Source organism: Aptenodytes forsteri, unplaced genomic scaffold, assembly GCF_000699145.1.
Source record: "Aptenodytes forsteri isolate BGI_AS27 unplaced genomic scaffold, ASM69914v1 Scaffold23, whole genome shotgun sequence".
In the NCBI taxonomy this organism is placed as follows: Eukaryota; Metazoa; Chordata; class Aves; order Sphenisciformes; family Spheniscidae; genus Aptenodytes; species Aptenodytes forsteri.
In genome coordinates this window covers 2,894,580-2,905,076 of record NW_008796043.1, presented here as the reverse complement: position 1 = coordinate 2,905,076, position 10,497 = coordinate 2,894,580, and the positions used below count along the sequence as shown (strand labels likewise).

The following is a 10,497-nucleotide window of genomic DNA, read 5'->3' as shown; positions in this document are numbered from 1 at the left end:
GCCGGCTGCTTGTGGCTGGGAACGGGTTTTCTCCCTTTCTTTGGGAAATGGATAAAAGCAATCGCCGTTTGCTGTCCGAAAGCAGGTTAAGGTAGAAAAACCCGATAAGAACGGTATCTCGAATAGGTGGGGGGTTTTGAGATTCCAGGAGGAACAGGAACGCAGTGAAGAGTTCGTATTGTTGCCGTCTTCATGTTCAACATGTTATCTGTAGTAATAAATTGCATTTCCTTTTTGAAGGAATAGTGCCAGGAGGGAAGATGGATCATAAAGTATGATTTAATGGAAGTCTTTATTGCCTTAGAGAAATGATACCAAATTCTTAACAATCAAGACACTTCAGGCTTTCTCCTTCCCTGCCCTCACTCTTTTTTAGCCATCAGCCTTTAGACCTTCCATCCTATGAAATACCTTTTCAGGCTAAAAGCAAGGAGTAATTTCGTAACAAACTGAGACCAAAACGCCTGGTTTGTTTCATTTGGACTGATGCTTTCTAGCTGTTTCTAGATGTTTTACAGGAAGCTCTCCTTCATATCTGCAGCATTGCTCTTTAGCTCTTCACTTTTCCAGGCTGGCAAAATGCCTGCGGAAGTCGGGCCGCCACCTCTCAGACAAAGGCGAGTGTGGAGGCAAGGCCATGGCTGCGCCAGGGAGCTGCCAAGTTGCTGGGCAGGATTCAGTAACGGCTTGTTGCATGGTCAGGCTGGCAGATGCTGTAAATGGGGACCTCGCTCCCTGAGCTCGAGATCCTGCAAAATCAGATTTGTTAGCTGGAGACCTGTTGCCTGATAACTTTAATGTAGACTTGTGGTTGGCCACAAGTCAGCCAGCAACAGTTAATCCTGTTCTTTGCAGCAAGCTCGGAATTACGGTTTGGTTGGAAAATGTTTTATCCTCGTTTTGCCCAAAAGAGCAATGGGAAGCATGCGGAGTGCTACTTGTACAAAAGTTTTCACTGATACCTTCTGTAATACCTGAAGCCACACCATCGTCTGTTTTGGTGGGCTTGCACTGGCTCAGGATGCTGTTGGTTTTGCCTGAAGAAAAGAGGAAAATTATTTTTCTCAATCCTCATCATCCTCAGTCTCAGCTAAAGCTGGGGCAGGGTACGGTATACTAAGAGTGAACTCAGTTTGGTGCCTAAATGCCTCGTTGTCGTATAGAATATTAGAGCAAATAAAGCTGCCCTAGTTGGTTGATGTCGGGAGAGAGAGAGGCACTGCTGGGTTTTGCCTCTTTTGTTCGGTTGGGTTTCTGTTTTTTTTTTTTCCCCCTAATCTGGACAAAGCCATTCATGTGGCGGAAAGTCTAGTTGCTTGTTTGAGAGCATCAGGTTAGGGTCATTTATATCTTACGACATGCAAGGATGGCACTGGTAACTTCAAAACCTTAAGACACTACTGAAAAACAAACCAGTCTAAAAGTAGTGTCTTCCCAAAGCGCCTTCTATCTTAGAAGCATCGACAACTACAAGTTCTTTCTCTCCCTGTTTTTCCTGGAAGTATCTCTTGGTCATCTGCGCTCCCTCCCTGCCTGCGGGCTGCATCCCTGTGTCTTCATCCCTGGGTACCTCGCAGAGGTCACGCAGCTTTCCCCACGTCCCTGCCTCCGACCCTTTTCCAGGGATGTCCGGGCATGCCAGACGGTAGTGCACCCGTAGGGTTGGGCTTGACTTGGTGTGTGTCCAGGACACGCACCCAGAGCTGTGAGCCTGCCGGGCAGGCACGGCTATCAAGGATTATTAGACTGGGAGGTTCCTCGGCCATTTCTGAAGGGGATGGACATCACATCTTCAAGAGATGAAATCTTAGAACACTTCTACACGGGTAGCAAAACTTACTTTTTCTCTCAACGTCTTCTCAGATTGTACTTCCCTGAGGTTTGGGATGTTAGACTTAGGCTGAGTATGATGAAATTCAGCCCAGAATATATTAGATCACTATTGTAATGTCAGAGCCGGTAGCAGTTACTTTTCAAAATTCATAGAAACAAGTTACATTTAAAAAAAAAAAAAAACCCAACATGATGCTTAGTTTTAGAAAGAGCAAAGGTGAGATAATTCGAAGCAGCCTAGCTTCTATCGCCAGTAACATGTTGAAACATGGTAAAAATATTTATAAGCATCTGTGCATTGATTCAACAACTTAATATTGTTCCAAAAAGGGGGAAAAAAACAGTGCTATGGTGAGATATGAAAGCAGGTGAGAAATACATAAGATCTAGTATTTTATCCATCCTATTGAACTAAAGTGGTGTATTATTTTGGACACCAGACATCAGAATAATGTGAATCTGCCCAGGAGAGACTAGAGGAAAGCAAAAAAGGCAATCTGAATTCAGGAAATCCTGTTTTATGATTCCTGAAGTGGGATTAAAGAACTGGGAACTGAGAAAAGAGAGTGGATAAGATGCATGGTAAGTTTTCAGATATATGAAGGGTAATTGTGAAGAAAAGGGAATTACACTGTTCGATGAGAGCATTATCAACATGGCAAAGAGGGAGGGTCGGTTTGAGATTAAGACATCTCAGTGTAGGTGTTTGAGTTTCTGTTATGCTCAAGGGAGAGCAGTGGATGCAGAGTGCACCTATTTGGTTGGATCAAATTGTGCTTTTGAAGCGCATCTCCAAAGTGTGTGAATCTGATCCCTCCTGGGTGGAACTGCGCTGGGAGATGCGTCCATCTGCTCATGGGTGTTTGGTCTGTGGGACCAGGCTAACTCTAGTCTGAAGTAACAACCACAAAACGGGGGTTGTGTAGTGCTGGGTTCTCAGCAGCAACTGCTTTGCTCTACAAATCCTCTCGTATTGGGCATACAAAGTAGACATGGCTACAGTCAGTGGCGTCCAGAGAGAAATAGCAGATGTGGGCTGGTTTGGGGGCAAACTGAACTGCTCTCTGATGTCCTTGTCTGCATGGGCTGTATTTCTGTTGAGTACAACAAAAGTTTAGGCACTTTAGCGTTCATTTAGACACGTAAATTTGTGTGCCTTAATCTGAAACTGAATCTCATCCAAACAGCAATATGATCAACTTGCAAAGAGCTAAAAATCAGGATAATAAAATTAGGATAAAAATTAACAGACTTTTCCATCTGTAAGGTTAGCTAGGCACCGCCTTACACTAGCTAGTGAGGCTGTGGGACCTCCATCACTCGTTTTTAAGAACAGGTTAAACGGTTGTCAGGAAGCGCTTAGTGTAGTTCGTCTTGCCCCAGGGCCAGGAGATGGACTAGTAGATAATCTTGGATGGTCTCTTCTCTGCTTCTCTAAGTATGGAAGATCTCCACTTGCCCATTGTCTTCAACACCGAACTGACTCACAGAAAATGCGAGATCCAAATCTCCCGACACACAGTATACACGAAAGACCACATTTTAAGCACTTACTGTTTCACAGTGTAGCAAATACGGACACATACCTTCTTGCTTGCTCAGTCTGCATCTTTACGTTCTAAAACTAAGCTGTGTGATCAAAATCTGGCCTTTAGTCACTTCCTGACTATACATGAACATGGATTTGGGCAAGAGCAGCCTTGCACTCCCTATACACGGCAGTCACTCCCTTCTTTCCCCTGCCCTCTTGCCTACTCCTGCTGCTTTCCTGTAGTATTTCATTCCATTTCTATGACTTCAGGCCTCAGGTTTTCCACCTCATTTTCTGTAACCATCCAGTTTTCTACTGGCAATGCCTTCTCAGCTCTGTGTCATCAACAGGTATCATCAGTTGATGTCTATTTTTTGTGCCAAGGCTATGATCCACATCAAATGACAGACAGGGTTTTCCTACTTTTCCTAAGCCATTTAATAGAAGGCAGCTCTAGGATATTAAAAAAAAGGGAAATTCAGAATTCAGCACCTGTTGGATATGTGACTTTTCAGGTTTTCTTGAAGAAAATTTCCTTGAAAAGTGCTTTTCCCCTTTTTAAAATTTTTGGATTCTTTAAAAATTTTCCATAAAAATGTAAGATCCCTTTATATATTTGTTCCAAATGTATGTATGCATCTCGTAAATAAAATTGTCATTCTTAAACACCTTTTATTGATGTCTTAAAGTCCCTTATGAGATTGCCCGTGGACTACAGATTGAAAAGTACAAAAGCAAAAGTATTTTTACTGTCTTAGCAATGAAACAATGTTTTGAGGCTGCTTTGCAGCATTTGCAAACAAATTGATTTTTACTTTTAGTTATCTTAATGAAAGACTTTCTGTTTATAATGACTAATGGGATTTTCTCTGCTTTCTTGATATGCATCTCAGTGGAAGACCAGCTTAGTCTTGAACTTCAGACACTTTTGTTTATACTGTGGTTCTCAGGTTTCCAATGCAAGGAAGCTTCTCACCTTGTGCCTCTTGTCTCCATTCAGTATTGAGACAGAAACACTTTTCCCTTCAGTTTACCAGTCAGAACAAACAAGGGTGGTCACCACGACACCTTGACAACTATTCACCTTCCAAAGGAGTTGCCGCTTCTGTTGGAAAACCTTGACTATAAACCAGAATCTTCCTGTCACTCTTGCTGGTACAATCTCATTAATCATAAAAATAAGTTTTAAAAATCCGTATAACTAATAAAACCAAATGAGATTAAGAATATTCATGAAAACAATTTGGTCTAAGGTGTAAGATCCTGTAGCCCTCACAATGCATATCTGTTAGGGAACTTAGTGCTTGCTGACTTTTGTCTTCAGAATATATACATGGGGAAAATTGCCATTTGAAAAACAGTTTTGTTGTGCAAGTTGAAACAGCAGTCTGCTACATTGCTCAACACTGTCCACTGCATTGCTGCATTGTGTGGGAAAGGGATAACATCTTCAAAAAAAAAAAAGCTGTTATCAATGCAACAGTCAAGGCTGAGTCAGAGGGATGAATAGGGAGAGCCCAGTCAACAGTCTAGAAATCAGTCAAAGAGGATACAAAGAAATACTCCCGGACTTATTTCAGTAGGAAATCACCTTTCCTGAGCCTGCTTTGCCTTAGGCATTAGTATTAAAAAAAAAAAAATCTCACCTAAGATGCAAAATGTGCGGTAGATGTAATAGTGCTGAGAACAATAAAAGTATTCTCTTCTCTACCTATGCAAAGCTCAAAAGCTCTATTTGTTCGTTTCACATTTTGTAATGACCTACTCGTCGTTGTTTCCCAATGCCTACGTTTTTGCACTGTTTGAGGGGTTTTGTTACTAGCGGAATCTTTGGTGCGTGCAGAGTGGACGTAAACACAGGGTCTCTGATAATTTGGTTGAGGCTCCAGTTCCTTCCAGCTAGTATGAGGCACCTGAGGTGTTTAAGGGCATACATACCTATCCTGGTGCATGAAGAGGTGGGCGGTCCCCGTACTGGATGTTGGCATGTAACGTTTTGTCAGAGCAAGCATGATTTGCTTGCTAGCATGCACGTGTCTCGGCCTTGTTTAATTAAGGGATGTATGTATGCCATTTATCCTCCCAGCAAGGTGCTCAGTAGAGAGCTGCTTCTGTCGGTTACACTTCAGCAGACGTTTTGATTAGTCCTTGGCTTTTAAACATTATTTAACCTGTTTTGTTCTCTGATGGGGTTGGTAACCCACCACAGCCTGTATAATCCATGATTTGCCCAGAAGAGGGATCTTCTCCAGGGTGCCGCTGGCAACCAACACTTCAATCAGTGGCAAATTCCCATCGTCTTGGAATACTGAAGCATTATTCAGGACTAAAAAATGGTTGTTTAAAAATTACTATGAAGTCTTCTTTTATTAAAAAAAAATATTAATTGCTTATTATCTGTTTAAAAATTACTATTAAGTCTTCTTTTGTTAAAAAAAAAAATTAATTGCTTATTATCTGTTTCCTGCTGGGAGAAAAGTGCAAAACTTAATAATTATATAATTATAGTGTATGTTTTAAATGTGAATGGTTATGGGTAAATTTTTCAGAAGCTATTATGGGTAAGTAGTAAATATGAATTGATAGAGGTCAGATGCCCTCTTCCTTATGGCTTTGCTGTTCTTATGAGGGAAGTAATGTCAGTTAAGTTTTAGTACTGCTAAAGTGACATAGAATGAATAATGATTATCATAACTTCCCTTGCAGATCTGTTTGAATTATGGAAATGGACTCTATGTGAAGGTAGGAAATAATGGAAAACTGCTTTTCTTTATCAGTGCCTGAAGAAGGGTTCTCTGAGCAAAGTGTCAAAGGCATGCCTTACTTCAGTTGATAAATATCTTTATTTTTACCATTTTCTGAAACATGAAAACTGTGTAATGAGTAATGAAATGAAAGCCAAAATGTAAGTGAATAGATTCCTACATCCATCAAGCTGAGTGGTGTTCTACTTTGAGAAACTTCCCCTAAAATATTAAGGTTTTAGATGTCTTTTTTTAGCTCTCTGTAAATGAAATAATTTTATGGAAGATGATAATTATGGAAACATTTCCAGATGTTAATTTGGAAGCCAACAGACACAATAGGGACTAAGCTGCACAGAAGGATGAAAGGTGTCATGCAGAGTGAGAATGAGGGGTAGTTGAGCAAGCATAGCAGAGGCAGTGAATGGGTTGAATAGAGGCCTCCTGTTTAATGTATTCTATATCTGAGAGAAGGTTGAGTACGAGGCGGTGTTAGTGGGATGGTAAACAGGGTAGTAAGGTAGAAATGGGGGTTTAAAACAGCCGTGGTGCCAAACTTCTTCCCACATCTGATGACAAGCACTTAAATCTTCCAGAACAGGTGCATTTTCACCAACCCCTGGTCATGGGAACTTGTTCATGTATTTAAAGCCTGTCTTACCTAATTCTGTTTTGATGACGAGACTAGTGTAGTTTTCCCCTTCAAACAACTTGAGTAATGTATAGCTCTTAGATTGTGGCTCGGAAGGCTAATGCTGCTGCATGATTTTGAAGTTACTAGCTATTGAAAGAGCAAAAACTATTCAGAAGTCTGGGCTACAGCAGCAATAAAGCATTCATCTGAAATGGCTAAATGTAATGCTGAAATTCAACCTTGTTTTTTCACAGGTTTATAATCGAAATGGCAGGAGTGGCGTGTTGGCGCATCCCAACAGCCTAGTCAGACAGAAGCGAGAATGGACAGTCCCTCCGGCTTTCATACGGGAAGAGGAGGACAATTCCTATAAAAATCCAATTGCTAGAGTAAGCCCAGAAGAGAGATAAATACAGAATACACATAAAAATAGAGGTGAAAATGTAAAATAAGGGTGTGGCTGCCCTAAACACATGCACAAGTACTTCTTGAATTCTAAAGGACTATTGAATGTCAATTGAAGATTGGCACATTTCCTTCTGTTTCCTTCCTTCAGCAGATGAGTTGCTCTTGCAGCCTGATTTGGCTCAGTCTGTCATCTTTTCCCAGCCACCAGTTTTCATAAAACTTTTGGGAATGCAGTATCTTTGAGGTTTTTTCGCTCCGCCACCCGTATTCAGCTGTTGTTGAACATGGCAAGTGGGTCCCAAAACTGCTGGTGGTGATTGGGCAGAAGGGTGTACATGGAGCATGATTATGTATGCCTGATTTTTTAGGAAACAAAGCTAAAAATAACCAAGGTGTTATCCTTTGTGCAAGAGTGATATGCATTTGGTTCAGCATCAGTTTTGAAACCTGAATTCACCACACCTGTCACTTCTGCATATAAAGTAGCTGCAGATGGTGGCAGGCTGTTACCCTCTGCTTGGGCTGCCCCTTGATGGTGATGCTAGCGCAATGCACATGTGCTTTTCCAGATGTTTCAGATATTTGCTGACATCGGAGGAAGGGTATAACCTCTAGTCTATGCAGCCTTTTCTACCCATTCCTCTCCAGGTCTGACCTTTCTTCCTCCACCCTATCACTTCCTCAGTCCTGGTCACACTCGCTGGCTTAGGTCTAATCTCCCTTAAAAAGTTGTCATATTTTATTTCCAGGCTTTGCTCAAGTAACTTCAGTCTCCCCTGCTCAACTCATTGTTCCAGACTGTCTTTTTTTTCCCTTGGTCTTTCTCCACATTTTATTTGCCCCCATCCGTTTGATCAGCCGGTTTCCCTCTTCCCTCACTCCAGCTTTTCACCTTACCACGGTGGTTTTCCAGCCTTTCCTTGCACTTGTATCCTATCCCACTGTCTTTGTCCAAGCAGTCCCAATTTTCTTCTCCCACAGACCTCTCCACTCCATCGTTCCCAACTGTTGTGCTGCCCATCATGTTCCTCATCTCCCTGCACGAGATCCTCAGACAGAACATGTAACTCTTCCTGCATTCATCTCAACATCTCCACACTCAAAGGAGTGCAGGAAAATATGTGTTTAATATTTATTCTTGTTTGTTCATTACAAAAACAGCAAAAATATTTTATTTGCATTTTTAAATGTGGTTTTATTTACCAAACGCTATTTAATCCGTTATATTCCTGCTAGATACATTCTGATCTTGAAGATACAGGGGTAGTGGTGACTTATACTATATCTGGTCAAGGAGTAACAGAACCCCCTTATGGATTATTTGTTATCAACGGAAAGACTGGAGACCTGAATGTAACAGGAAGGGTTGACAGAGAAAAGACTCCAATGCTGTTTGTAAGTTGAATAGTAACTTTTTCCTTATAGGTGCCCTTCTATCCATTTTTTATTTATTTTGTTCACATGTGTTTCCTTCAGTTAGTTTTAATCCAGTTTCTGGATATTTGTGTGTGTATGTATATATATACGCTTATATTTATAAGCGTATTATATATGCTTATATAATGCTTACATTTAGTTATATATAGTGTATATATTTCTATATATTTCTGTTTTGCATGTGTATTTTTATATATTACAGTCACTCATTGTATTTGCTTATTGTTTATATCTGTATTATTTCAGCTCAGAGGTCATGCGCTAGATAAGACTGGAGCAAAACTGGAAGAGCCAATAGATCTCCCGATTAAAATCGTGGATATAAATGACAATTTTCCAGTGTTCTCACATGAAGTTTTTGTTGGTTCAATTGAAGAATTAAGTGAAACAGGTAACGTTATTTTTTTTTTTTTTCCATTTAGCTTTTCCCAACACATGCAAGGGCACAAGTGAATATACTCTTGGCAGCAGCATATCTGCAGTAACAGGGATGCATTCTCTTGCTTGCGTAGGCCAGGTTATCCACGTGTATGCAAGTTTTTATTCAGGGCTAAGCTGTGTGGTGTGATGACAGGAAAGTGTCCACGTAAAGGCAACAGAGAACAACACTTCCCTGGTGTCAAAGCTACCACAAATCCAGGGACCAGAGTCCTTCAGCAGCAGTTGCAGGGGAAATGCAGTCTACCTTGTGACCTAGCAATCCCAGCCTATTTGGGAGGGACTCCACTCTGCCACGCTCATGAAAAGCCCTGCTTTATCTATGGGCTGGAGAGGTACTTCACCATTAAGTGCATATGGCCGTGACCTAACCCTCAAAGAACAAGTTAGTGGCAGTTTTCCTGTTGATGTCAGTAAACATAAGAGCAACAGATTTATTTCCCAGAAGATAAGAAAAGCTGGAGTAAAACAACCTAATAAATACCTGACATTGTGTCCCTTTCGATGCCACGATAATCTGAAGAAACAAATTACTGACCACCCGCTTGGGTGAGGTATTGAGCTCCTTCAGCTCTCTTTGAAGTCAGTAGCAGCCATATGGTAATTGCTTCTTTGCCGGAATCCCAGCTAATGTTCAAACTCAGGCACTGGACGCTGAGGTACACCCTTTCCCAGAGGACAAAATCCTGTGCCGTGAGTTGTAAGGGGATTGCACCATGGGGACCGCCGTGTATTTTGAGTGAAGCTGTTGGAGGGCATCAATACAGAGCAATTGTTCTAATAATGTTCAGGTAGAGGAGTTAGTAGTGCTCCCTTTAGAATAATGTGTGAGGGAAATGCAGTTTGTTGTTCAAAAACTTTTTCTTTCTTCTCTGTATGATATCTACAGTTTTCTGTCAGAATTTTTGAGAGAATTCAACCTGTTCTGTGATTCTGGTGCATTGAATTCTATGAGTTACAGATGTATGGATACAATCTTTTTGCTTGCTAGAGGATATACTGTTAACATGTACTATTTGGATTTTAGGAATGCTTCTTCAGCTCTGTTCATTAAATAAATAAAGGCAAGAGCATCAGAAAATTGTGCAGTGCATCTGACAGCAGTCTCTTAATCTGTGACATTACAGTAAAAATACTTGGCAGTGCATAGCAGTGTAAACTACTATATTTTGTTTGGTTTTTTCCAGGTACAATTGTAATGAGGATAAATGCAACAGATGCAGATGAACCAAATAACCTAAATTCCAAAATTGCTTTCAGGATCGTTTCCCAAAGCCCTAGCGCTGCGTTCAGTATGGATAAGGATACTGGCGAGGTTCGAGTAGCAAAAATAAACCTTGACAGAGAGGTAAAAAGACCCCTCCCCTCCCATTTTTAATCTGTTAACAGCAGTCTTCTGATGCCTGTTGTGTCACCTGCCGGGTTGGAGAGCTGGCCCTCTTACCTTCCTTCACCTCCCTTAGCATTAAAGC

The 10,497-nt window shown here is 41.1% G+C and overlaps 1 protein-coding gene across 1 annotated transcript in view; it reads left to right on the top strand.

The window, feature by feature from the left end:
- The window catches only part of DSG2 (desmoglein 2), a 37,224-nt gene that overhangs the window by 11,455 nt on the left and 15,272 nt on the right, over nucleotides 1-10,497 (top strand). Inside the window, exons 2-6 of the mRNA XM_019473743.1 lie at nucleotides 6,071-6,106; nucleotides 6,997-7,131; nucleotides 8,387-8,545; nucleotides 8,834-8,978; nucleotides 10,213-10,373. Coding sequence (XP_019329288.1) covers nucleotides 6,071-6,106; nucleotides 6,997-7,131; nucleotides 8,387-8,545; nucleotides 8,834-8,978; nucleotides 10,213-10,373 — 636 coding nt within the window. The remainder of the gene's footprint in view (nucleotides 1-6,070; nucleotides 6,107-6,996; nucleotides 7,132-8,386; nucleotides 8,546-8,833; nucleotides 8,979-10,212; nucleotides 10,374-10,497) is intronic.